This window comes from Podarcis filfolensis, assembly GCF_964270895.1.
Source record: "Podarcis filfolensis genome assembly, chromosome: 6".
NCBI classification, from domain to species: domain Eukaryota; kingdom Metazoa; phylum Chordata; class Lepidosauria; order Squamata; family Lacertidae; genus Podarcis; species Podarcis filfolensis.
Genome location: NC_139609.1, coordinates 62,842,524 through 62,869,005, shown reverse-complemented (window position 1 = coordinate 62,869,005; position 26,482 = coordinate 62,842,524). Strand labels below are relative to the sequence as shown.

Below are 26,482 nucleotides of genomic sequence, written 5' to 3'. Positions count from 1 at the left end.
ACAGATGTCGCATGTGCATTATTTCAAAGGGCTAACTTTTATTCTAGAACATCACATTGTCTCTATCCAACATTATAGAGACCAACATGCACCTGACGAAGTAGCCTCCGGCCCATGAATGTTTATGCTTCAATATATTTGTTAGTCTTTAAGATGCTGCAAGAACTAATGCTGTTATTGTAAACCATGGATGTCACTTTAATCCAAACCACCATAGCTCTGAAAAATTCCTTGGATTTCTCTTTAAAAAGAAAGAAACTCTGGCTACTCAGGAATTAAGCTTCTTTTTACTCCAAAGTACAGGAAAGTTATGATACAAACCACAAGTTTGCAACAGTACAATAAATAAAAGTTTGCTGAAAAATAACCTGAAGTCCCATACAAAAGGTTATTGATTGTACAGTGGAATATGACCCTTGATTTCACAATTCCAAGTGTTGCACACGCACACACATTTGAACACACAAATACTTCGAATTCTCAAGCTAACCTTAAGAGATTCTGTTAATATTTAACAAGCATTATTCCAGGCCAAGGTTGAGATTTGTTTGATGCCCCCCCCCCCAGCAATGGGAACAGTTAAACTTGGTTCCATTAAAACATTGTGGGCTGTGCCAAGGAAGGCTGTTCACTGCATACTGAGTGCTTTTATTTGTTTTATTAATTTAGTCCACCTTTCTTCCATGATGAAACTCAATCCTAACAGTCTGGAAGTGCCAAAGGAAGAAAGAAAGAAAGAAAGAAAGAAAGAAAGAAAGAAAGAAAGAAAGAAAGAAAGACCCAGCAACAACAGAGCAAGTGATCACCATCAAACGCTTAAAAAATAATAATTAGGTTTTAGGTAATTCAACTGAAAAGTATGATCCCTGGAACTGAGTTGCTCTCTAGGGACCACTGAGAAATACACCTCCTTCATCATTTGGTCATTTCCTCATGGATATGTCTAGTAAGCCCTTTGTTACCTTCATATTTTAGAGAGTGCTGTGGAATAAAGAGCCAGCAGTAGTAGCAGGAGCAGCCTTACCCATACATTTATCTGACTCATCAAGGGTCACTTTCACAACACAGGGCAACTTGAAACCAGCTTTTCAAGCTTGGAGAATGTAAATCATGAGCAATTCAATGCATCAACCATCGTCTGTGGGACAAGTCTAATAACAATACTGAAAAGCTACTGATGGTTGTTTGGGAGTAGAATAAGCCTTGGACCAAGATAAGACAAGACCCTCATTGTCACATATGAACCATCAGAGGCGTTCTCTGCATCCCTTCTTTCTGTGGAAGTATGGTGGCTGTGTAAAAGAGGAAGGGCCCATTCTGTCATGGACCAAGACAGCAGAATCTTCCCCTTGTCCAAATGTTGCCTGCCTGGCTCGATCTCCATCTGCCATTTTGGTGGGCAGTGATATTCCACTGTGTCTTTGGGATGTCTTTTGAACTGGATGTCTTGTTTTACTGTTATTGAGAGAGTGTAACTTTCACTGCTGAATGAAGTTTCAGAGGCAATATTCACAGCTGCTTGGGGCCATTTTGTAAAGGAAAATGAGACAGAAATCAACAAAACAAACACGTGGCCCACAAACGTAAGTGTCAAGACGGGCCTAAAGACACCTTGCTGTTCCATGTGACTGTGGCATACAACCCAAGGCATGCACTCAAGGATGCTAGGCCACAATTCTTGGATCACACATTGTTTCACTGGTGCCACTGAAACCCATCTTTTTGGTTGGTTCTACTGTTTGGCCATCACTACGCTAAAGGGGAAGAGCCAAATTATCAGGGGTGGTAGAACACATGCCCTGTGTGCAGAAAACCTCACTCAGCTAGAGCTAGGAATGTTCCCGCCCTGAAACACAGAAGAACTGTTAGTCATAGAAGGCAATACTGAACTAGGCAGACCCATGAGGCCCCCTGCTTCCAGATTCTTAATGCAAGTAACTGGGAGGAGAAACAAGATGGCAGCATTAACCAAACCCTCCAGCTTTTAGTTAAGTTTTTATGGTTTTAGCTCCATTGTTTTTAATGTTTTTAAGCGTTTTATGGCTTAGGCTTATTGCTGCATCATTCTTCCCATCTTATTTTACTTAATTGTAATGCAAGTAACTACCTTCTCTTATTTCTTTTTGGAAAAAGAATCTGGCAAGTTCCAATCTAGTTTTTATATCATTGCTTCCTCTTACATATACTCTTCCTCCTTCAATTGGAGCAAAGTGGTAGAAGGAGAAACTCTGGATATGCAGAAAGCGGGGCAAGGGGTTGTTCTTAATTTTGTTACTTATTTATACCTAGGGTGCTCTTCAACAGAAAGGCTCAAAGGCAAAAAAGTTTAAAATGAAATTATAAAAACAGTCCCATTTTCAAGCTTAATTAAAAACAATATTAAAAGGGCACAAAAGTGACAGTGAAAAGCCAAGAGAAGCAGACTGGCCCTGTGCAAATCTGCAGCTACGGATGCTGGCTAAGACATGCTCTGGCAAATATTGCTTAGAACACAATTCATTTCTCACAAAAATATGAAAAAAAGCTTCCTGGATGCTTCACTCTGCATGTGTGAGACAGGTGAGAGACTTGGCATGCGCGAGACACATGCCAAGTTCAATACAGGGCATGGCAAGGAAGTTTTAGTTTTACAGGGGGTTATTTTCAAAGCAAAGGAATATGGATGGGCTTCCATCCAATGCTGGGTGTACACAGTTCTTAAGCCAGTTCAAATATTGACTCATACCTACATCCATGGCAGCTGGACAAACCCTCATTCCTTTCTGAGACAGAATTGCACAGCTCTCAATGTCTGTCTAAAGGAAGGGTTTGGCTTTGAAAGTTTCAGATTTATACATGGCTGAAGACATGGGCTTGGGCTCACATACTTCATTTTTTAGGCTCATTTATCCCTTTAACCCAGTGCTGAAGAGCCTAACTGCACATTACATAAAAATGCATGAAATGAAGCTACGTGGCCGTTCTTTGTAAAGAAAAGCATCTTCCGGAAGGGTGAGTCTGAGGAGAGATGCATCAAATATGTCTCTGTGGATTTTCCCTTCCTTTTGACACTATTTTAATCTTTGTGGTGTTCCAGATACATGCTCACAAGAATAGCATCTGCCTGAAACCAGTGCGGACTGGTCCATTAGAGTGAATGGGGCACTGCTCCACCAACCTCAGTTTCCCCTCAGCCAGTGCTCACTTGCCGGCCTTCTTACTTACAGCCAATCCAGGTGGAGGCACTGCCTGACGGCACCATCTGCTTATAGCTTATCCATTCTTCCATTGTCACTTTCCCTCAAGGAAACCTGCTCTTTAGCACCAAATTGGAACAAATGGCAATCATGTTTTCCATTGATTTGGCCCGATTTATTGCTAAAGAGCGGGTTTTCCAAGGGAAAGCAGTGGGGCACAGGGCTTATTTATTTGTGTAGCTTATTTACTACAGCTGCAATCCTAAACACACTTACCAGTGACTGAACACAGTGACTTTTGAGTAAACATGCATAGAATTACACTACAGTTCCCCTAGGACAGTCACCCTCTTTCACCCTAACCTATCCCACAGGATTGTTGTGATGATAAAATGCAGGGTTTGGCATATGGAGAAAGGGAGGGATTGTCATTTTCCCTGAGCAAAGCCAGTCTTAGTCTTTTCTGCTGCCCAGGATGAATAGCCTCACTTGTCCTCCTCACCGAAACACTTGGTTGGCCACCTTGTCTTCTGGCAACGGTGGTGGAAAAGTGTTTTCAAATTATGCTGGGCGTGCACATTACAAATAAGCTTCCTAGTTAATTGAGGATGATGTCCTCTTTGCCTTCAAGCAACCACACTAGGATAATTTTATGTTACCTCAGCAGCACGGGAGCTGCTGGAGTGTTTCTCATCACTCCCATATCTCTGGGCCCAATGGGAGGAGGCTGCTATTTTGTTCCACACCAGGGTGAATAGGTCAGAAACATTTGCAGCTCACATCTTTCCCAGAGTGAGATAAATTGAGCTTCAAGGGCAAACAACAACACTATATTAAAATATACATAATGAAGCCCCAGCATTTTTATTTTGAAAGTGGAAAGTAGCCTGGGGAAACCATTTGAGTAAAGTAACAGCAAGCTTAGCTGCTTCTTACCACTCATCTTCCTGTTCAAAATCCCCCATTTGCTTTCCTACCTTTATCATAACAGATTTAGATCCCTCCCAGCTAGTGGGGAGCAGTATAGTTGGGCAGGGAGCTTTTGGGTAGAAAAATGGACAGCATGGTAGGAGCTAAGCACTCCTTCCCTCTGCCACTCCTGTAGGCAAAACTGGATCATCCTCAGGCTGTTTTTATTTGCTTTTTTAAAATGAAGATTTGTTATATGCACTTGCCTGCAGATTTCACCGTTGGGGGAAAATGCATACCACCTTTTCAGGGTTCCACAGGAAGCCCAGAAAGAACAAATGGTTCATGTCGTCCTCCCATTTGCATTGATGTGTGACTCTGAAGCTTCTCACCCAACTAGCTAAAGACTGCAGGAAGCGGGAAAGGAATTGTGTTGATGCAGTTTAGAGCTTAGGGACTGCCCCCCAAAATCAAAACAATTAGTCAAATCTATGTGATTCAAAATCCAGTGGTCTTCTACCAAAAAAATAAGTCTCGTAGTTTCTTTATCACTTTAGTCTCATGTGTCTGTAGTCAAAGTGGAAGTTCTAATGTAGCAAACATGGATCTATTTCATGACAATGCTTGTAAGGGAAACAGTTGTGGTTTCTCTCCACAACAGTGTAAACAAGTGGGCAGTCTCCAACTGAAATGCATGCATGAATTCACCCCAAAATGTATGCTGAAATATTTCCATTTCATTCAGCAGCATTATGTGAGGCATCCTCAGAGTTCATTCATTTATTTCCTAAATGACGCCTGAGCCATGATATTCCCTCCCACTTAATGATGCCTTTGGAGCCATCTGTTCAACGTCACTGACTTCTAATAATTCCTCCCCATGCCCTTTCTCTAGTCAGCACCACTTCTTGGTATTGCAATTATTCAAAGGACAATTCAGTTAAAGAAACACATGAAGGAACAGACGCCAGCTAAACACATGTCTGTCAGGTAGGCATTAGGAACTGGAAGTGAACATTCAAGGCATCCAGTCTTCATATCACGAAACGCACCACTTGTTGACTTGCAGCTGGATGTGCAAACTGACTCCATGGAAAAGCATTATGGAGGTCTAATTGGAGGCATTTGATCTTTGCCAGGCCTTTCAAACATGCTGCAGTCATCAAGTGATGGACATGCATTTGGGATCCACCAGCCCTTAGTAGAGATTGCCTTTGCACTGGATTAAGAGCAATTCTGGATAACAGTTCCAGAGAAATGCTGCTCCCACTACTTCAAGAGGCCCATATGTGATGCAGGATATCAGGTTTGTTTTTAGCAAGGCACAGCTGAAGATGACACTGGCAAATCACATGATGAAAAACCGGTGTGGAATTCTGCTTAGTATGTGTGCCTCTCTGCATGGAGACAAGCACTGCAAATAGCAGAAGAAAGTCAAAACTGCACGTGAAGCCACCCTAGTTTAGTTTAGGATACATTTTCCCCCAGACATGAACTTTTCCAAAATCATGGGAATCTCCTCTATAAGAAATTATACAGGCAGCTAGTATCTTGGTGTTTCGCCAAGGAGTTTATGCTGGTTTTCCTTTACCTAGTCATTTATGGAATATTAATTGAGCAAATCTTAGAAATAGTTCTAAAACAAAACTGTTTCCAAGATTTGCTCAATCTTGGAGCCTGTATTTTTGAGTTTAATCTTGTTTTTCGAGTCTGAATCATTGGTACTTTATCCCATTTTATTTCATCGACAGCTTCTGGCTGGCAAACAGTTGATAAAATTGATACACGCAAAATTATCTGATCAATTTTGGCCTTCTGTCTATTACTGCAAAGCCACACAGGCACAGACTTTCTTATCATAAACATGCTATTTGCCTACCAGGTTTAAAACCTGGTGTTATCAGGATAATATGCAGAAGTGGTGCTTTCCCAGCCTCTTCTCTTGGATTTGCTGTAGTCAGCAGAACTGAAGAGAAGGGTGGGAGAAGGGACTGCTTGAGCAAAAGGGCAGGAGGCTTTGCAGCAGCTGGAAACTCTCTTGCTGTCTCTGAGCTTTTAGAATGTCAACAGTTAACGGGTCTCATCTTAGAGGGGCAAGCGGAATTAATGGGTCTCACCTTAGGTCACATTCTTACCATGCATTTAAAGCACTATGATACCACATTAATTAGTCAGGGTTTTCCCCGAAGAATTCTGGAAGCTGTGGTTTCTTAAGGGTGCTGAGAGTTGTTAGACCCTACACCTCTCACAGAGCTACAGTTCACAGAGTAGGGAACTCTGGGAATTGTAGCTCTGGGAGGAGAATAGGGGCCTCCTAACAACTATCAGCACCCTTAAACTACAGCTCCTAGAATTCTTTGGGTGAAGCCATGAATGTTTAAAACAGTATCATAGTGCTTTAAAGTGTGGTATTAATGTGGTCTTTGAAGACAAGTGGAATTAATGGGTCTCAGAGGGATAAGTCACTCAACAATTAAATGGTCTCCAGCACTAACTAACCCTATCTGATACCCACGTCTGTCTGCTTGGTTAGCTAAGGAGGGAAATGAGACTAAAATTTCACTAGGAAAATGCATTTGTTGGTCTGCTCCCTCCAACAGCCAACTTAACTATAGCAAACTTAGTACCACACAGCATTTCTGCTTGAATTATCTTAAATATTTGTCTCTTATTTCAAACATACTGTATGCTATTTCCAGCTGCTTCTTGTTGTCAGAAGCAGCAAATCTAATGCTGGTGCCCAACACAAATTAAATGAGTACAATACAAACCAAGGAACCCCTGGGATTGTGTTCCCAAAAGTATTGTTAAAAAGAGCAAATGAAGTGGAACAGCCAATTAATCACATAGGCTGTGCAGTTTGCATGTTAAAAAAATATAGAATTCAGCATAAAGGAACTATAATGTCAAGACCTGTATAAATTATGAAAATTAAGAAAAAATGGGGGGGGGGGTTCAAAAGGGAAAGCACACCAAATTCTGCACCCAGTGCCAAGTTCTGAATTTACTTTTTGCACTGGAGAAGAATCATAGAATCCATATAGTCCATAAAGTTTCTCCATTCCACACTTGGATAAAAGTAAACTTCAGAGAGTAGCACTCTTACTCCTTAGGAAACATCCAGCATATGCACTGCATGATCATTACTCAAATTGAGGGATGACTACAGTTCTTAAATTGTATTCATGGAGTTGTGGAGGATTGTAATGGTGTTCAGCAGAGCATACATATAATCCTCCTTCAGACCTTCCCACTCAATGCGGGAAGGTCAAAGTTGAAGGAGGTGGTGAGACTGTCTCCACAGGTCCAGCTTAAGAAAACCTGAACAGGGCTACAGTTTTCATGTTCATTTTGCCATTTCAGCTACAAAATTAGTATCCCTGCTCACACTTCCTCCTTCTTCTATGCTTTTTCCTTCTCCCCCCACCCCACGTTTATTAGTCATTCATTTGATTAATTTGAGGCGTCACTGAAGTCAAGATTACCAGGCTGTGACACAACCAACAGGGAAAACTTCAACACGCATACAAAGCACAAGGCCCAAAATGATTTCCATTGCATTTGCATGAAAGGTGCAGATCCAGTCAACCAAGTTGAGAACCAGTTGAATGTATGCTGAGAATGTTCCCTGTACCTCATCTAAGCCTTTTCTGCCTTGGGCACCATCACCAGGAAGTTCTCCAGCAGTTCTACTTTTCATTTGTGTTTTTTTTCTCTCTCTCTTTTGTGAGATAAGTTGGGAAAGTATGGATACTACGTCGTTTGCAGTGGCTTAAATTTCTCCACTCATGATAGCCTTTTAAGCCCATGTCCTACCATCTGAAGCAGAACATTAAGTAACAGCTTTTACTGGATCAGTGTGCTGGTGAGCATAAGTAGACACAGCAATCATTTAATAAGTGGTAACTTTTCCACAGTGTACATGTAAGCACCTAGTAAGCTGGCTGACTGCATCCTACTCAAAAATGTTTACCACACAGCCAAGGAGCTCAAGGTGTTGTACATGGCTGTCCCCTCTCCATTTTAGTGTGGGCCTGCTGACCAAACCTCAGGGGCACAGGGCACCACTCAAAGTGCCCCATCAGAAGATCTACTGAAAGTCACCCCCAAACTAGCAATGGACCCCAAACTACCTTCTGCCCGCCTCTGTCTTACATTGCGTCTCATTTTATAGAAGCAAAATGGCATCTGCGTTCCATATATACCATACAAACTAAAGCCAAACCAACCTGCTACACATAGCAAATACTCACAAGAGGTAAGAAAGTCAACAAAGGTCGGACTCTTGGACGTGGCTTAAGTGTTGCGGTTCCAGAATCTGTCACTGAAGCAAAGCGATTATCCCCATAATAGATGCCATCCACTTCACCTGAAACAAGAAAGAGAAGCAAGTTAGCAACAAAAGGCAAACAAACCACACATTGTTTTGAAGGCGTGGCCACGAACCCCATCACCTTGAGGGTAATGGGCAGAACTCCATGAGTTTATGTAAAAATCCATGAGTCACTGCTTAAATGGGTATCTTGGATCAGATAGCTATCAAGACGACAATTTAAGTTGGTCAAGTCTGTAATTTCTTCTGCATTGCTCCATATTGGAGCCACTTTTGTTTGTCCCCTGCAAACGGATCTTGCTTGTTAGGTTTGTCAAAGTGCCCAAGGATGTTCAGGGTTTGCTTGCATGGAAAGCAAGTATCTCAGATGAACTGACTGTTAGAATAACAGGCACATCAGGGCACCAACAATTCAGAAGCACCTGAGATTTACAGAATCCCTTGGAGCCGAGGGTCTCTTCACAGGTTTTTGTAGAAGACCTAAGGGCCATTTGACACACTATACAGAAGCAAATAGGAGTTTGCTACTAAATGTAAACCTAGAGCTGCCATCAACTGAACTCTCCATAGAATAGATAGATAGATTACATGTGCTTGCAAATGTGTTGCTGGCATATCCATGCCAGCAAGAATACATACAGTAAGATAATAAAAGTGCTATGCAAATAAAAAATGACATCTTAAAAATGTCATCTTTTAAAAAAACACTTTAAAAAGCATATTCTCAGCTACATTCCTAAAATATATAATGGTTCAAATTCAACAGTCACCTATGAATGGCTTGCACTGGTATAAATTGTGACTAATGGTTGCATACTATTGGCAGTCAACCCATGTATATTACTGAAGGTAGCCACAATCTCTAAATATGCATGTATGACTTCTATCATTCATAAATGGTGCTGTTTTCATACGTTGTTGCTGTTCTCAGGTATCCTGTTAGCATTTAGCTTTTCCTTCAAGCAGCTTAAGTTAACTCATTGAGCAACTCTTGTGGGGGAGGTTAGGATGACAGGTAGTGGCTTCCTCAAGGTCACTTAGTGCAGGGACCTGTGGACCTCTGGATGTTGTAGGACTGCAACTCCCATCAGCCTCAGCCAGCATGGGGAATAGTCATGGATGATGGGAGTTGCAGTCCAACAATATTTAGAGTCACAGGTTCATTCACATTCATACACACACAACTTTGTGACTGAGGATTCTCACCAAGGTACCTTCTGTTGAAATAAAATACTCTTTATTTTACTATATTCTGTGCTGGGTCTCATGTATGCACAAAAAGCAACAGAAAAAGGAGTCCTGAGAGCCAAGCTCCAGAACACCCCACTTTTTCTTCTTCTTCTTTTAAGTATGAGAACAAGGAATCTACTGAAAATCTGGTAAAAAATACTTTCTCATTGATTTCCCCCATTCAAGTTCTAGCATATAAAGCAGAGGGCTGATTTAGCGGATGGGCCAGGTTCTGCTCTCAGTGGCCCTCAAATGGTGGCCTTTGGCTGACAGGCTTTGGCAGGAGAAGGGATGGGACTGTGGTGCCAGAGCGCAAGCAATGTGTCGCTAACCACACCACCTCCGCTGCTGCACACCCCCATGGGCAGGGAGTCTGTTTTCAATACACAAGTGCCTTGGGTTACTTTATCATTCAGGCATAGGCCACAGAGGGACAATAAGTCCCCAGTGTTGCTTGAGAATATCACTGCTTTCAGCTTTGCAGCCAGCACCCGCAGTGCCTTTTGTCTGGTGCCTTTGCAACAAACACCAAACACAGCAAGTGAATTCTTCTCAGACAAGTGAATTCTCCATTCAGTGAATTTAATAGAGTACACAGTAGGAGGTACAGGGTGAGGCTTTGCATGAAACTGCCGGGTTTTTCTTTGCCTGGCTGCTTCATTCTTTCCTAAGAACGGCAATGAGGAATGGAAAGAATTAGGAAACTATGCACGTGGTGACACCTGCGCCCTTCATAATTACCAGTAGAAATGTTCCTGCACAGCCCACTCGTTGGGCAAACAGAGCATCATCCACTGGGCACCAGCCCCAGGTTAGCCAAGACAAATAGCTGCAGTGGCTCTTCCTCATGCCACTGCTGCAGCAGGCAAGGTAAGAGAGGGATACAGAGGAGGTACACATAAAGCCAGGAACAGGAAACAATTCAGAGGGTGCAGAATGCAGATGGTTGACACGTTTTGGTGCCTGGGGCAGAAAACTGAGAGGGTGGCAAGAAGATAATAAACAAGGTAGCAATCATTGACAAATGGCTGTCTTTTAATGTTACCCCAAATCTGGTCCTCAAGGCAGGTCACCCTTCTGTGCCTAATTGTAGGGACAGCCCTAGAGCACAACTTGGCTCCTCCATTCAGGTGCATAAAACTATCACATTATCGCTCTGTTAGTGCTAGAAAGGTGTTTGCTTTTGCATTTTATTATCTGACTTATGGGTCCCAGCTGGGACATCGGCTAATATCACAAGAGATATGGAAACAGATAAAAGAGCTGTGAGATTTTAACCAATTGGATTGGTATGAGTTTTAGCCACTTAGTTGATTAAATCAGTTGATTTCCCTCCAAATATTTGTATGTAAGAAAACTTCTAAAACAAGAAGCATACTTTATGTTTGTGGACGATTGCCACATATGAGCAGAATGGGTCCCCTCATCTGTGAAAGTGAACACAAAATTCCACTTTCAGTATTAAGTTTTCCCAATAATATTTACTAAGAATACTCCTTTTTTAAAAATGCTGCCAGATTAATTGGAGTATAGTTTTAATCCATTATAATTTTTTAAGGCTACGCACACATATTCAGGAATAAATCCCATCAAAATCTGCAGAACTTCCAAATAAACATGTTGATAGATTAACTCATTCAAAATTGCACTTCTATTAAAAGACATTGGAACAATACACTTTAAAGCCAGCAACATCAAATTCCTTGATAACAGTGGTGGCGGCAGGCTAAAGTCAAGTCAACCTTCAAGTAAACTCAGTCAATGCACCGCACAGCCTCCAAATAGCCTGCACCCCCTTTAAAAAAGGCTTGTAAGATTGGCCTCTTAAGAAACAGCATTCCAAAGACAGGGGACCACCACAAAATATAGTTGCCACTGGAAGCTCCCAGTTGCCATTCCCAACCCAAAATAGTGCTGAAAGGAGAGCAAATTACCACTGGGATGTGGAGGAGCCTTTACTTGGTTATCTAATATATTAAATTCTTATATTATATATCCTCCCAACACACTGCTAGCAGTGTAGTTCAGTGGTTGAATACACTGAGGAGTGCTTCAATCATTACACATTAATTTCACGGAAGCACTTTCACATAGGAAAAGGCATGAAAATCATGTGTAGATGGGTGCTGAGGGCAATACAGGTCTCTGTCATTGTATGGGACCATGTTACTGCATAGCCACAACTTTTGAGACCTTCCAAGTACACCTGTGTATTATGTACAGTGCAGCAGATGTTCATGTAGCCATCACTGATTGACATAGGATGGTATGCTTTCTATTTCCTAAATCCATGTCCTTTCCACACGAGACACATATATCATTTTAAATAGCTCATGAACCAGAGTTCAGGTCAACTACATTCTCCCTCTCAGTTTCCATTTTCCAGCTATAGTAATAGTGACTAACCATCCAGGGTAGGTGTGAAGGCAAACTTAATAAAATCTGTATAACATATTAAGAACACAGTCCTATACATGTCTACTCAAAAATAAGCAAAGTTGCAATTCTGTATACACTTCACTGAGCTTAACAGGACTTAATTCTGAATAGAGATGTATAGAGTTGCACTGCAAGTCCTATTTTAAGTCAATGGGGCTCTGGATTATATTTCAGTTAGAACTACCTTCTCTGTTCCCCAGTTTTACATTTTTAGTTTGCCTTTATCTTCTTTTTGGAAATTGTATTCACCTGTTGCATGTGTGCGTTGCTCTAGAAGACCAGTTAAGTAATACAATCTGAACGCAAAACACTTCCTTTTATTCCTTTGTAGGAAGGCCCTTTGCTACCTCTAGTCTGCCCTCCGTCTAGCTTCCTGATCTGATGTTTACTCAATTTTTGTGCATGCAGCTGTATTATGGGAACTGCAGTCCACCAAAACGTCACTTCCTAACAGAGATAAACAATTTATAGTCTGCCCTTCACCAAAGGAGCCCAAGGTGGGTTACAAAAACACCACATGAACAAATGATCACTAAATAGAAAAGAAATAAAACCACAGAATTAACAAATAACGAAGTCAACAAAACAAAAAATGTGCAGTGTTGATACTGTCAACGCTATTGCTGCTGTCATGTTGCATTTACAAAATCACTGAAATATCCAGCCTTTAAAAAGAGAGAGGAAATAATAAAGAATCATGTTTCATTAAAAGGTTTTTGTGATCCTTTGGGATGAAAGGCAGGATACATACTGAAAAAAATAACAATTATAATAATTATAATTTTCTCCTTAATATTTTATAAACTGAGGCTTCTGACAATTAAGTGGTTATGAATTTTATGATGATGATTTGAATGCCCATGACTCCAAGGTTTTGGTATACCCCCAATCTGGAGGAAACAGAGTATATATGCAATGTTTATTGTGAGGTCCCTGTCATGTTTAAACAAAAGCATTTCTGGAGTCCTTAAGTCTCAGCAAATACCTGATGGTAATAGCCGCTGGAGCCAGTCCTGTTGGAAAGAGAAACTATTTGAAGTATCTGACCTCTTCTGTGGGCACACACATCCTTCCTAAACATTATGTTAATTGTAACTATTCCCCTTGTAAAGCTGACGGGGAGGAAACCTGATGACGGAATTGGTGTCAGAGCTGAGAATAGAACTTGGGGACTTCCTAGCTTCCATCCTTAAGCGCTTGCCTTGGGACCACACCTCTCTGAGCTGTTCTTTCTAGTAATGAGCACCACAACCTGTAATTTACTTTAATAAGGTTCTCAGCTGAACATTATGAATTAACAGGTATGATCAGCAGAGACACTCCGCTTCTATAAACCCCACCTCTGCTTAAAGGGCTGCTCTGCAGCACTTTGCTACTGAGAAAGTGAATGTGTTAAAGTCAAGCAGAGAGGAAGGTGCAACGTGCAGAATATGCACCATCAGCCACAAAGCAGGATGGATTGCCACATGGAAAGAAAGGCCCACACCCAACCCTATCAATTACATTTCATTGCTGATTCAGCCTTAGAAAGACAGAGAGGGAGAGTAGAAAGATAATTTCATTATCAGTCAGAGTGCCACATTCCCTGGGGCCCCATGGCAGCAGTGGACAGGGTGAGAGCACGAAGCAGGGCCGGATTTAGGCTTCATGAGGCCCTAAGCTACTGAAGGTAATGGGGCCCTTTATATGTCCAGCTGTCCTTTGTCAACAACAAATTGTCACTGTTTTTTGTGTTGAATATATGCTATATGGTAATTTATGGACCTAATAGGTATCTAAAGCCATTTGCACATGCAGAATGTAGGCACCCTACATATAGAAGTGAGGAAACCAGTGATATTTTAGGGAGCAGGCTAGCAAGCAGGGCCCATTACTTACATCATAGGAGCCTACAGAACACAAAACACTGTTGCTGTATGTAGGTTTTATTTTATTTGTTTTTTATCTTATATTTTGGAAATGTACATCCAGGGTTTTTTCCCTTTAAATTTTTTTTGGGCCCCCAAGAGAGTGGGGCCCCTAAGCTATAGCTTGTTTAGCTTATATGTAAATTTGGCACTGGGTGAGAGGCAAAGTGGACAGAACAATAGATGTGATTATACAACAAGAAACATTTCAACCATGCAGAAGTCAGAGCTTTACACACACACACACACACACACACACACACACACACTTTTCTCCAGGCAGACAAACAAGAGGCCTTATCACTGTTCAAGGACAGCCAGGCAAAAGCACTCAGGAAGAGCCGGGATAACATAAGTGTGGATGAATACAATAGTTCCCTACCCCTGCATGAAAGGATTAAGTCAGCAAAGGTATACATACACACAGTGTCGAACCATAGGCTGAGACAGCTTCTAGCCACTTTTCCTAGCAATGGACATTTGTGTAGAAATTGCAGCACACATTTCTCGCTAATGCAAGAAAAGCTGGGCATATGCTTCTCAAGGTGATACCTGTTTCTATTTATTTTTGCCTTGCTCACTAGCTTGAAGCTGAAATTCTTCAGATACCTGGTTGTCTGGGCTGTCATGATATTAGAGGTTACTGACACCCAAAGTCTATGACTCTTTTGCCTGGCTTCCTTTCTAGATGGCCAAATTAAGCTTTAAAAAGGGAGCAGATAATCAGGTTAACCTTGAAGTTAACAGTCTGGGTGAGGTTCCTGCCTGCTACAAATAACCTCATCATAACATTGATTCAACACATCTTCATAAAGAAGGTTTCCTCTAAATCGACTGCATGAGAGAAGGAAGTCAACCCAAGCTGACGGCAATAAACCAGTTGGCATGATGTTTTCAACACATCTCCAAACTGCAGCTCATCACTTCTTCCATCCATTTTTAGAACCTTTTCTGAGAAGGTGGCAAATTATAATTTGGATGTCTGTTTGTCGCAGTTGGATCACATCCAAGGTACACCAAATGGTACATATGAGGTAATATTGTACCAGTCACATGACTAGTTTAATTCCCGTTGTGTTGGTCATGCCAAAAATGACGGTTTAAATGGGAATAATAATAATAAAAATAATAAAAATAAATTATATGACACCCATCTGACTGGGTTACCCCAGCTACTCTGGGCAGTTTCCAACAAATCAAAACATAGTAAGACATCAAACATTAAAAACTTCCTTAAAGATTACCTAGTTAGTAAAAGGGAGGGGAACTGCAATTTGAGAGCAAACATTTCTTGGAGAGCGGACCACACTACATGGGAACCTGTCCCATATATTCCCCAAGTGTTATGTTCACGTTATTAATCAAATTCTTAAAATGCTTATTAGGGAGTAAGGACCATTGAATGGAATGGCATTTATGACTCAGTAACCATGAATAGGATTGTGCCACATGGTTAGAATCCTGTGCACACTTACCTAGGAATAGTCCACTGTACAGTCTACATATTCTAAATCAGTTTCATTCTTTGCTTACTAAATTGCACTGGCCTTGTATCATAATGCATGAGAATTATATGTACCATGTACAGCCCATATTTCTTATCTCATGCCTGTGTAATCTAGAGGCTCCAAGGTTTTCACAAACTCACAAAAAGGTTCTCTGTGAGCTGCTCTCTTTACCTATACAGCAGTGCAGTCTCTGCCCACACAGACTCTATTCAGGTGGCTCATCTGCCTTTCCTATGTTGCAACAGCTTGCCAAAGGCAGGTTTAGGGTGCCGTGGGAAAACCAGGCAGCTGCAGTATCCACCAACCTGTCCACATCTTTCATTCAATGCCCTCACCTGGAGACCAGGTGCCTTAAGAAACTTTGATGCAGAGTTGTATCCAGATTTTAAGGGTGTGTGAGATGAATTGCATCTATATCCTTCTAGTGGGAAGTTGTTTGCTGAAAAACTGCATCTATACAAACCTTGCAAAAACAAAAAAACAAAGGTGCCAAGAAATGATTGGTGCAGAAATGTCCCTGTGCAGAAAATGTCCCTATGCAAACAGCAAGGGTGCTTCCAGACTACCACTATTCAATCACATAATGGCAAATTCAAGTTGTGCATTAATAGTGGAATGGGAGGTCTTGGACAACAAACTCACTTTCCCAGAAGATTGGACTTTTTGTAATAAGGAAAACAATGGGAAAATGCACTCAAAGGTGTGGGATACCACTTGCTTTGATGCAATATCATGCAACCTCCCTGCAATCAAGGAAAGGAATGTTCATTAAATAGCCAAAATCATTTAATCTCTCTGCAAACAAATGGGGTTGAATGCTCAGCAAACATGTCATCTGCTTCAGCTCATCTGGTACTTAAGGAATGGCCAGTAAAATAACAACAAAGAGATAAGTACAGAATTAAGGTGGTTTTAAGGACTAAATATATGCAACTCACTTTGTGAAACAGTTAGTATAGGGTTGCCATTCGTCTTGAATTTCCCAGACATAGCCAGAATAACTTTGGCCAAAAAAGGCTCAACAACTTTTGTGCTCAGATCTTCACTTTTTGAAATATGGCAGCCCTAAGCTGGTAGTGAATGCTTAACTAGGCTTGCCATACGTCCGGATTTGCGGGTGTCAGGAATTCTACTTTTTGAAATATGGCAACCCTATGATTAACCCTTTCACCTCCCATCATTTTTTGAGTCGAAATCCCCTCCAGCGTCTTCCACCAAGGGGTTAAAAAGGAGACAAAAATGTGTTTGAAACTGGAGGTGGGGAGGAAAATAGGTGGAAGAAAATGACTCCCATATTGGAGAGGAACTGAACTCCAAAGAAGTCTTTGGGAGTCTGTCTACCCCTATTCCCTTTGCTAGGCTAAATGCACCCTTTCCTTTAAATCATTTACAGCGTTAAGCTCTCTGGACAAATCCTCATGAGCAAGACCTGTGCCAAGCAGCTGGCCTGGAATGAGAAGGAGGCTGAACATTGGATAGACAGAGCACTCCTGTGAACCAAAAGCTATGATACCCGTACTGACACCCATATGGGCATGTCTGTTCAGCATGTGAGTCAGCTGCAAAAACCAACTTGAATAACATGACAGAACTCAGCTGGCTTTCTCCAGGTTTTGGTATATTTGGCCAAGGTCTACGCCTCCAAGATCATTGACAGTCCACAGATCCTCACGCCATCCCTGCCCAAGGCAGTAAGAACTGCCAAAGTCCTGCAGGGACTGAAAAGAAGCAAGAGTCCCTGTCAATCTTTGCTCTGCTAGTGCAACCTCAAATTTCAGATTCCAACAGGTTTGTCCACTTGATATGAGGGCACCACAGAACTGGCTTCAGTCTTATACAGGAAGCTGGGGTCCTGGCTGACTCCAGCTACAAAGGCTGCTGTGGAAAGTGCCAGAGACCATCTCCCTAGAAGTCCTGAAAGAACTGATCCCTGCTCTTAAGTTGGACCTTTTCCATCTGATCCAGGAAGGGAGAGCCCTGACCAAGTTCAGCGCTGAAGGCTGCCTCTGTTGCTCCTGGTGCTTAGAGATTTGGGTTCCATACACACCATAAATTTAAAGCAGCCCTTACAAAAAAGAATCCTGGGAACTGTAGTTTGTTAAGGATGCTGGGAATTGTTAGGAGTTACCTGGGAGGAGTGAACTAGTTTCCAGGGTTCTTGGGGTGAGGAATGTGCTCCAAATGTATGGCGTGTGCAGACCCCGACAGGGGTATTATTTAGGGGTTATTGTTGGGGTCAAGATTTAGCTTCAGAGATGTATTATTTTTGCTGTTATCTGCATTACGCTCTTGTATTTTTATTGGTAGACCTTATGATGAATGATCAGTGGATTGTTTAATTTTATTGTAGATTGATTGGAGAAGTTTTCCTTAGTCTGTTGTTCATATAACTGTACTTGTTAGTGCATTCTCTTATTATAATGTTGTTGGTGTTATTAGCTGCTTTGAGCACGATTTATCATGGAAAAGTGGCATACAAATAAACTATGATGATGACAATCCCTTTGGAAATAAAAAAGGCCCAAAATCTACTGAAAGCAGAATCAACAAGGAGTTGCAACTGGTGAAATGGGCTGTGGTCTACAAAAGCTTTTGCCATGATAAATCTGTTAGTCTTTAAAAGATATCACAAGCATCTTTTGCTGGTTTTTAAAGCAAAAAGTCTCTTGTGCAGGATGCAGAGAAGTGAAAATAAGCTGTGCAAGAGACAGTACAGAAGAACATCGCTGTGGCTTGCATTTGTCCAGTTCCACTGAATGCAGAACCATACAACCTCAGGGCGCTTCCACATTGTCCCTATTTTCAGGTGGGATTCAATCAAATACTGGCAAATTCAGGTTGTGTGGTTAAAACTGATTTGGAACTCTTGCGCAAAAAACTTGCCTCAGAAACCTGCCTTTTTGCAGCAAGAGAAAGGATGGGAAAATAAATGCTCTGGAAAGTGTGTGATAACATTTCCTTGATGCAATGTTGTCTAGTCTCCCTGTAAACAAATCATAATTAATGCTCAATAAAGGGCCAATATTGTCTAATCTCCCCGTAAGCAGATCAGAATGAGCACTAAGTAAACAGGTTGTCTGGAAACAACCTCAGTTAACGTGCGGCTTTGCAAACTAAGCCACCTTGAGTCAGGAAAACACGACAAAGCCTTCCGGAGACTGACAAAGAAAACTGTCAGGCACAATGGGCAACTGCGGTCACTCTAGTTTCATATCTCATCATGGGAGAAGTCAAACAAAGAGGGGGTTCAGGGCATGAGATCAGTGAATGCTATCAGAGAAGAGTGTAAACAGCCCCCAAAAGGGAAAAATGGTCTTCAGTTGAATCAATCAACATACTGGTAAATACATACAGTACAGCCTACATGTCTACTATTTCCTGGTTCAGTAAAACAAATAAAAAATAGAGTCTGTTGAAGGGTCAAGGAGGACCTGTACCTTTGCTAGCTGAGTATCCTTAGCCCTGCCCCCTGCCACAATGACTTTGATAGTTTCACTAGGAATGGTGATTGTCATTAAAAGTGTGGGCATATCTCTTTCAGATATAAATAAGTGAATGTGCCCTGTGCTCTCGGTTCATTAGTATGACCATTTGGTAGGACCCTATTTCACTTACTATTCCTCACATTCCAGTTTTATGCATAAACACTGAACACAGAGGACAGGACACATTTATTTAGAATCATGGAATTATTATTTTTTTAGAGTAGCGACCTTGGAAGTCATCCTGTCCAACCGCTTGCCTGTGTAGGAGTCTTGCCACGATAGCATCCCTGACTGATAGCCAACCAGCCTCTGCTTAAATATGTGCAACAAAGGACAGCCCAACATCAGATATTTAAACATCCCCAGAAACGATAGACATTGCAGATGTTCTTTGAATGTGCCGGCCACAGTAGAACATATTCTTTTCTACGGTCCATTGTACAACCAGCTACACAAACATGTGCTATCCCCTTTTTTTGGTAGTCTAACATCACGGCACAATGAAAATATCAGATTCTATCTGTCTGACATTAACATGGAAGTAACTGCAAGGGTGGCTGAGTTTTTAGCAATAGTATCTCTAAGAGTGGTAAATGGCACTATTTAGCGGGAAGAAACTCCAATGGAAATCCTGGTTATTACATATTTTTATATGGTTGTTTCTTTGTGTGTGTGTGTGTGTGTGTGTGTGTGTGTGTGCTGTTTCTCCTGAAGTGCACCCAAAATCTAGTCCCTTTTCTTTTCCATTCCACTCATTCTAGTCCTACCCTCTGAAGCAAGATAAAACAAGTTATTTTTACCTCACACTGTCATTGCCAAAATTATTTCAGAATTATTGAAACTAAGAGGGTAGGGCTGTGCATGGCCCTCTGATCCTATTTGGGACCTGATCTGTTACTGATCTGATTAGGGATGGTCCAGGCCCAACCCAGATCTGGGTCCTGAGCTAGATAGGGGGCCTGGCACAATTTTTAACTGATGAAACATGCAGTTGAGTGGGGGAGAAGAAAGTGGCTGAAGCTCAGATGCATCAGTCCCTTCCTTTCACAGCTGCAAAAGCTGATACAATGCTTTAGCTTTTTGATGACAGACAGGATCCAACCTGGAGCTTCTTCAATCCACTCTGGCCAAATCTTGGGTCAACCCAAATCAGCCCGAATTAGTTTGTGATCCAGCCAGAGAAGTTGCACAGCACCGGTAGAAAATGCTAATCGACCTTGTTAAGAAAGTGGAATTCACATCTACTTTTTCACTATTTCCTAGTTTGCTTGCAGACAGCTGTTTATTGTGTATTGGGTTCTCCTCTATCCTGCATCCCACCCCCCCAGGGCCCACACAAAGCCATTGAACTGTCACTATTACCCAAATGCCTGATTTTTTTCCAAGTGTGCTTCTAGTCATTCTGAAAACTCTAAAATTGCTCTTCCTCATATAGTCCTGGTGAAAAATGAAAGAGTAAATGTTTTTGGCCCTAAAAGGAACATTTGAGCAGCACCCTCAGCAATAAACATCCACAATGCTCAATTTGTTACTTGGAGAGAGGAGGTAACAAACAGTTATGCTTGTTGAGGATATAAAGAAAAAATGGTGAAATAATGGATAAGTTTCTAGTTTTCTGGTTACATTTGCCCAAGGGGCATAATCCAGTTCAATAGAATCCTCTGCCTGAACTTGACCCTCTCAGATAATTTTATATATATATAGTTGTTTGGAACTATTTCTAAGACACATCTATGTTGTGTCAGTATAGCTTAGTTGGTAGAACATGACACTCTTAATCTCAGGGTTGTGGAGTTGAGCCCCATGTTGGGCAAAAGATTCCTGTGTTGCAGAACACTGGACTACATGACCCTTCCAACTCTATGATTTGCTGCATTGCTCATGCGAGGTGTAGCTTTCTCTTTATGCCAATTGCATCCATAGCTTTAAGGGAGGTGTAGCAGAGAGGGCGGGGCCAGGGACTAGATTCAGGAATCTCTGAGTCAGTGACACACACAAGCCCACACCCATCTCCGGTTGGATAACCTGTGTTTACTTTGCAACTCATCAGACACAAACTAAGGTGGGGATTAAAGCATTCAATCTCTTTTAGCCCATGCAGCATGAAAAGCATGCAGCAAACATTTAAGGTGGTTGTATAACACAGGCCTAGGGTAACCTCAGTGCTATCTTGACCCAGTGGTGCTCCTCAAATTGGGAGCTTCTTCAAGGTATCTCAGTAGAAGTCAGTACAGACTTGGGACAGTTCTGCATAACTTTCCCACAGTGGTCCACAGCAAATCACAGGTGGCCGCTGGCCAGAGCCATCCTCACAGACACCCCCCTCCTTTTTATGTGCATGTTTTGCTCTGTTTTGACTGGATAAGGGGTGGGGGTTTCTTGCTCTAGGTGGGTGTTGGCAACCATTCAAACCACTCGGAGTGAGAGCACGCATTTGTTTGAGAGTTGGGGCAAAAGGCGTTAAGTTACTCAAAAGCCACAGAGTGAGTCTGTTGGCACAGAGTAGGACCATTTGTTAATATCCCAACAGGTGACTGCTTGGCTTTGAATATGTTGGTGATTGGATTTGGGGATGTACCTATAGGCTGGTTGATACAAACGGGTTCTGACAGTTTATTCCCCCAACGCAATCTTGCATATCAAACTGCATTGATATAGTCCATTGTGACTAGCAGCCATTTTCATAATGGCAGGGTGGTAGAAACTTTTGGCAGCTGCTGAGATGGCGGGATGGTGGTGGGGAGACTGTTGGCCACTGCAGAATGTGTCCACACACAGTCCATCTGGAGCAAATATTTTTTTGTACAATGTTCTTCATGAGATGGACTCCAGGGAAGGTGAGAGAAAGCCACATTTCTTATTTGAACTGACCATATGGCAAGCTTACCAGCACGTTCTCCAAGGGCATGGAGGACAACACAAAGATAACGCTCAGGGCAGACTCCCCTCACCTGGTGGCCTTCAGAAGATTTTTGACTACATTTCCCATTATCCCACATCCTTGGCCATGCTGCCTTGCATTGCCTGGAGTCCAAAACACATGAATGGCAGCAGGATGAGGAAGGTGAACTCAGACCATCCAAAATCAAGTGAGCTAAAATAATGCCTTCTAAGCCATTTACTAAGGGGGCCCAATGTTTTGTTTGTTTGTTTGTTTCCTGCCCTTCATTCTAAGGTCCCAGGCCACGTTACAACTTTAAAACACAATATTAAAAACAATTTAAAACAACTGTCATAGGAGCATAGGAAGGTGCCTTCTCCTGAGTGAGATTCATCTGGCTCAATACTGTCTACACGGACTGGCAGTGGCTCTCCAGGATTTAAGAGAGGGGACATTCCCAGCCCTCTCTGGAGATTGAACTTTGGATCTTCTCCTTACAAAGCCAATACTCTATTGCTGAACTGCAGCCCTTCCCAAAAATTGCTCCTACTTCATTGCTTTTGCTATTAAACTAATGCTGAATGTACACAGTTTTTAACCTACTCACATGGTTTTCTTTCTTTCAGGGTTGACATTGCATACCCTAACTGAGGCTTCTTGATCCAATAGAGACAGAACCACACCACACTTCTTGTTTTTGCAGTTATTGTTGGGCCAATTGGTCCATCCCCCTCCCTATCCTCGAACTTATTTTAGAATGACATTTGTCACAGAGATGGAACTCGGGAAAATGCTGCACCCCACTGGAATCTGCTGTCTGAAATGACAGCTTCTCATTGCCTTGTGTAAGACGGCCTATCTTAATTAAACAATATTTAGGTTTCTGCATGTTTATTACGTAACCCAAAGGACACCTACAGCCCAGAAAAAGGAAGCGTGCATGGACGGGAAACAAGAACAGCAGCAGAGAACAGGAAGAAGAGCAACAGATAAATCCTGAGGGTGCAATATTATCATTATCGTTCAGTCTTTGCCCACCACATGGGAAATCCTGGACACAGAGCTCTGCGATTCTGCAAAGCATCCTATAAGATCAGATACCAGAAAGAAGCTTTAGCACCTATAAGAGCTCCAGTGTTGGCAGACTTGGAGCACAACTTATTAATTAAACACTGTGTAACTCCCCCCCCCCCCCCACAGCAAAGAAGTGACTCATTCTTTGAACTAGAAGCAAGCCAAAGGGCAAAGCTTCACATTTCATTTCATCCCAGAGAATTTGATTCTCCCTTATTATTACTTAGGTCTCCCTTTCATCTGAAATGTCACAGTCCCGGACACTGTGACAAAGTCAGTGCCACTGCCTAGCGTGAACCACACACAGCTACAAGTTTCGCAACACTGGTGGCCTCCAAAGGCGCCATCTATGAAGAACTCGGCTGCGCACCCTCCATTTGTTCCAACAGCTCTTGTGTGAGATTTCTGACACTCAGCCTGTTCAGACACTATTCAGAGTTGGCACCCACCCATCTGAGCCTCCAGTGTGCTGTTCCACAATTACAAACTTCAAGAGAATAAATACAATATGCAGAATAAACACATCTGCTGCTGTCAACACCAGAGAGACCTACCAGATATCCCTGTAAAAGCTCCCTTTGGGTTTTAGTCAGTGCTAACTCTAATCTCCCACATAAAAATATGTCAGAGATTTATTTACAACTGTCTGGTGGATCTGCTACTTGTCTTACGCTCTATTACACCCATATTCCTGCTCTACAGGAGACTTGCTGAAATCTGCACATTCTTCTTGGTGTTTTTTTTTTTTTTTAAAGAGAGTGGATCACAGGCTGCTAATTTGGTTTTGCAGGTTCCAACAAGTTTCTCCTTAATCCAGTCATTCCTACCAAAGGCTGTTGTTTTCCGACTGCACAGCTTATTAATAAAGCTTTCTCAAGGCCCCGATGGAAGTATCCAGAGCAACATCAAAACTGCGCACCCCACCTCTGAGTGTGCCGGTAGCCCCCCACAGTTGAACATCCTACAAGCTGAAGCCTGATTTGGGGGGAGTGGATAGTGGAAGGGCGAACACGCTCCTCCGAGTCCTCTCCCTTAAAGCTCAAAACAAAAGAGAAGCCATACTGACCAGTTCTCGCCAGGTTGTCAGTGGTGACCTCCTGAGTGAAGATCCAAGGGGGGTTGGTGACGTAGAGGGAAGTGGTGGAATTGTTGCTGGCATGTTTTTTCCCGAAGAGCCTGCTAATAGTCCCCTGCACAGAGTGATTCTTCTTCATCCTGACTGCTGCCTTCTCCGGCGTGTCTACAAACGCTCCCTCTAGCAAAACATATTTCCACTTTGCTCAGCTACCACCCAGCACACACAGCTCCAGCAGGTGCTCGTCTGCTGAGCTAACTTTTCAGCTTCTTTAAAAGCTAAGCCACCTGAGCAGGTAGAGAGGGCTGGCTGCTCTCACCTGGCCACACCCCGTAGCAGCTCCTTTGCTCACATTCTTTCCGTACTGCTACAATAAGCCATTGTTACACCCAAGGCAGCTCTTAAGCCTGGGAGCTCGTAGAGGTCTTCCCTAAGGCATTGCCATGTCCAACGGGGACTGAAAGGTTTACGATGTTTCCTGGTTTAAAAAACAAAACGCAGCAAAATCCAGAATGCCTCCCAGGTTTTTAGAAACAAAGCCAAATAAATAAAAAGCATTGGTCTCAAACACATGAATTCTCCGACTGACCACACCAATATTGGTTTAGGATTATCACCTTTCCTGTTTGGTTAGTCTCAGAAAAAGTTACGTTTCTAAAGCGCTCTCTCTCTCTCTCTCTCTCTCTGTGTGTGTGTGTGTGTGTGTAATCTATAGCTACAGTCAGATAAATATTATTTTTAAACAAAGATATAAAATATACAACTGTAAGAACTTCCTACTCATCCACAGTCACTGCATTTCTCCTTTTGTAAACTCTATAGAAGCTTGAGCTAAGGCTTTGGTCAACCTCCCCAAGGCTAGGAAACAACTTCTGGAAAATTCTCTCCTTGCAAAATATCTTTTTCTTTTTTAAAATTGACTTTCAGAGGGAACAATGAAAAGGTTACTTTCACAATGAGAGAGGTGAAAGAGGTCTACGGAAATGCTCTCTTCACGAAGACTCATCTCCATCCCCTCCATCATGTTTAACACATGTCAACACCTGCTATTTCCTCATCACATGGCCATTTCCCTGTCTACATGAGCCTCCCCCAGGAAATGTGCTGTGATGTCCCCCCATGAAATTATGAAGGGCATGTTTACTGTACATTAAATTATGGCATCAGAGACAAGTAACCAACAGGAGGTGTTTGGGGGACGTAAATCAGAAGATCTCCTGTGGCTTCTGAATTGTGTATTAGTGTGGTCACTCCATTTGGGAGCTTCTGTGTCTCTACAAAGCATGGCGGGTGGCGCTGTGGTCTAAACCACTGAGTCTAGGGCTTGTGGATCATTTCGAATCCCTGTGATGGGGTGAGCTCCCGTTGCTCGGTCCCAGCTCCTGCCAACCTAGCTGTTCGAAAGCATGTCAAAGTGCAAGTAGATAAATAGGTACCACTCCGGTGGGAAGGTAAACGGTGTTTCTGTGCACTGCTCTGGTTTCACCAGAAGCGGTTTTGTCATGCTGGCCACATGACCCGGAAAAACTGTGTGTGGACAAACGTTGGTTCCCTTGGCCAGTAAAGCGAGAAGAGCTCCACAACCCCAGAGTTGTTCGTGACTGGACTTAACTGTCAGGGGTCCTTTACCTTTACCTTTTTATGTCTCTACAAAGTCTCCAGGTTGTTAGTACTGAGCACTGTGAATCTGCAAATTCATATTTAAAAAGCAGAAGTAGAGCACAATCTGCATTGCAATGTTTGGAATCCAGTTTCTTCATTTGAATTTTCAAACTCAAATTTTTAATCCTGAAACTCACATTATGGTGCATCTTCACTTACTTCAGCATAAAAATTATAAAGCAGAGTGGAAAAGCTGTCCTGAAATTCTCCACCTTATTTGCCAGTGTCAAAATTGTGTGCGATGGCGGGAATCACTTCACCAAATATTCTGTCAGAGGAGGAGGAATTTTCCACTTTCTTTGTGGGTGAAGTTTGATCTTTGTGGTGGCAGTAGCACAGTTTCTTTCCTCCTTTTTCTAAGGTTTGTTTTGCTGCTGTTGTGGTAACTGCACTGGCAGCCTGGCCACCGTTATGTTCTCTTCACAGTGAGCTGGACCTGGGATCATTCCAGGACACTGTGATGGTGGTGAGGAATTGTGACCACCACAAAAAAAATGGTAATGAATATTCAGAAAATGTTTGGCAAAACAACCTTTTTTTCCTAAGAGTTGAGAGTGAGAAAAATAAAGTTTTCCTCAGAAAAATATATTTGGATAAATTTTGGCCCTGTTCTAAAAAATTCTACTGACGAGTTCAGCTAAACATGTTAACATCTTTTCCACAGTTCCACCTCAGGTACCAGCTGTTATGGTTGCTTCATTGTGTCAATTGGGCCAAATTAAAAAGATGAGAATACATGTGGGAATCTTTTCACATTTGAACTCATCACACTTAGAACAAGCAAAAGGCTTTTTCTTCTATAT

General features: G+C 42.2%; 1 protein-coding gene across 3 annotated transcripts in view; it reads right to left on the bottom strand.

Moving 5' to 3' along the window:
- Nucleotides 1-26,067, bottom strand: part of LOC310764084 (uncharacterized protein C6orf132) — a 42,666-nt gene extending 16,599 nt beyond the window's left edge. Inside the window, exons 1-2 of one of the 3 annotated variants that reach the window (XM_083617338.1) lie at nt 25,839-26,067; nt 8,339-8,454 (exon numbers count right to left, since the gene is read on the bottom strand). Coding sequence is in view for 1 of the 3 variants with exons in the window: in XM_083617337.1 (XP_083473463.1) it covers nt 8,339-8,454; nt 24,009-24,156 (264 nt within the window). In the remaining 2 variants the exon portion in view is untranslated. Of the gene's footprint in view, nt 1-8,338; nt 8,455-24,008; nt 24,503-25,816 lie in introns of those variants that run through there. The other 2 variants (XM_083617339.1, XM_083617337.1) reach the window with 2 other exon arrangements.
- Nucleotides 26,068-26,482: the final 415 nt, after the last annotated feature.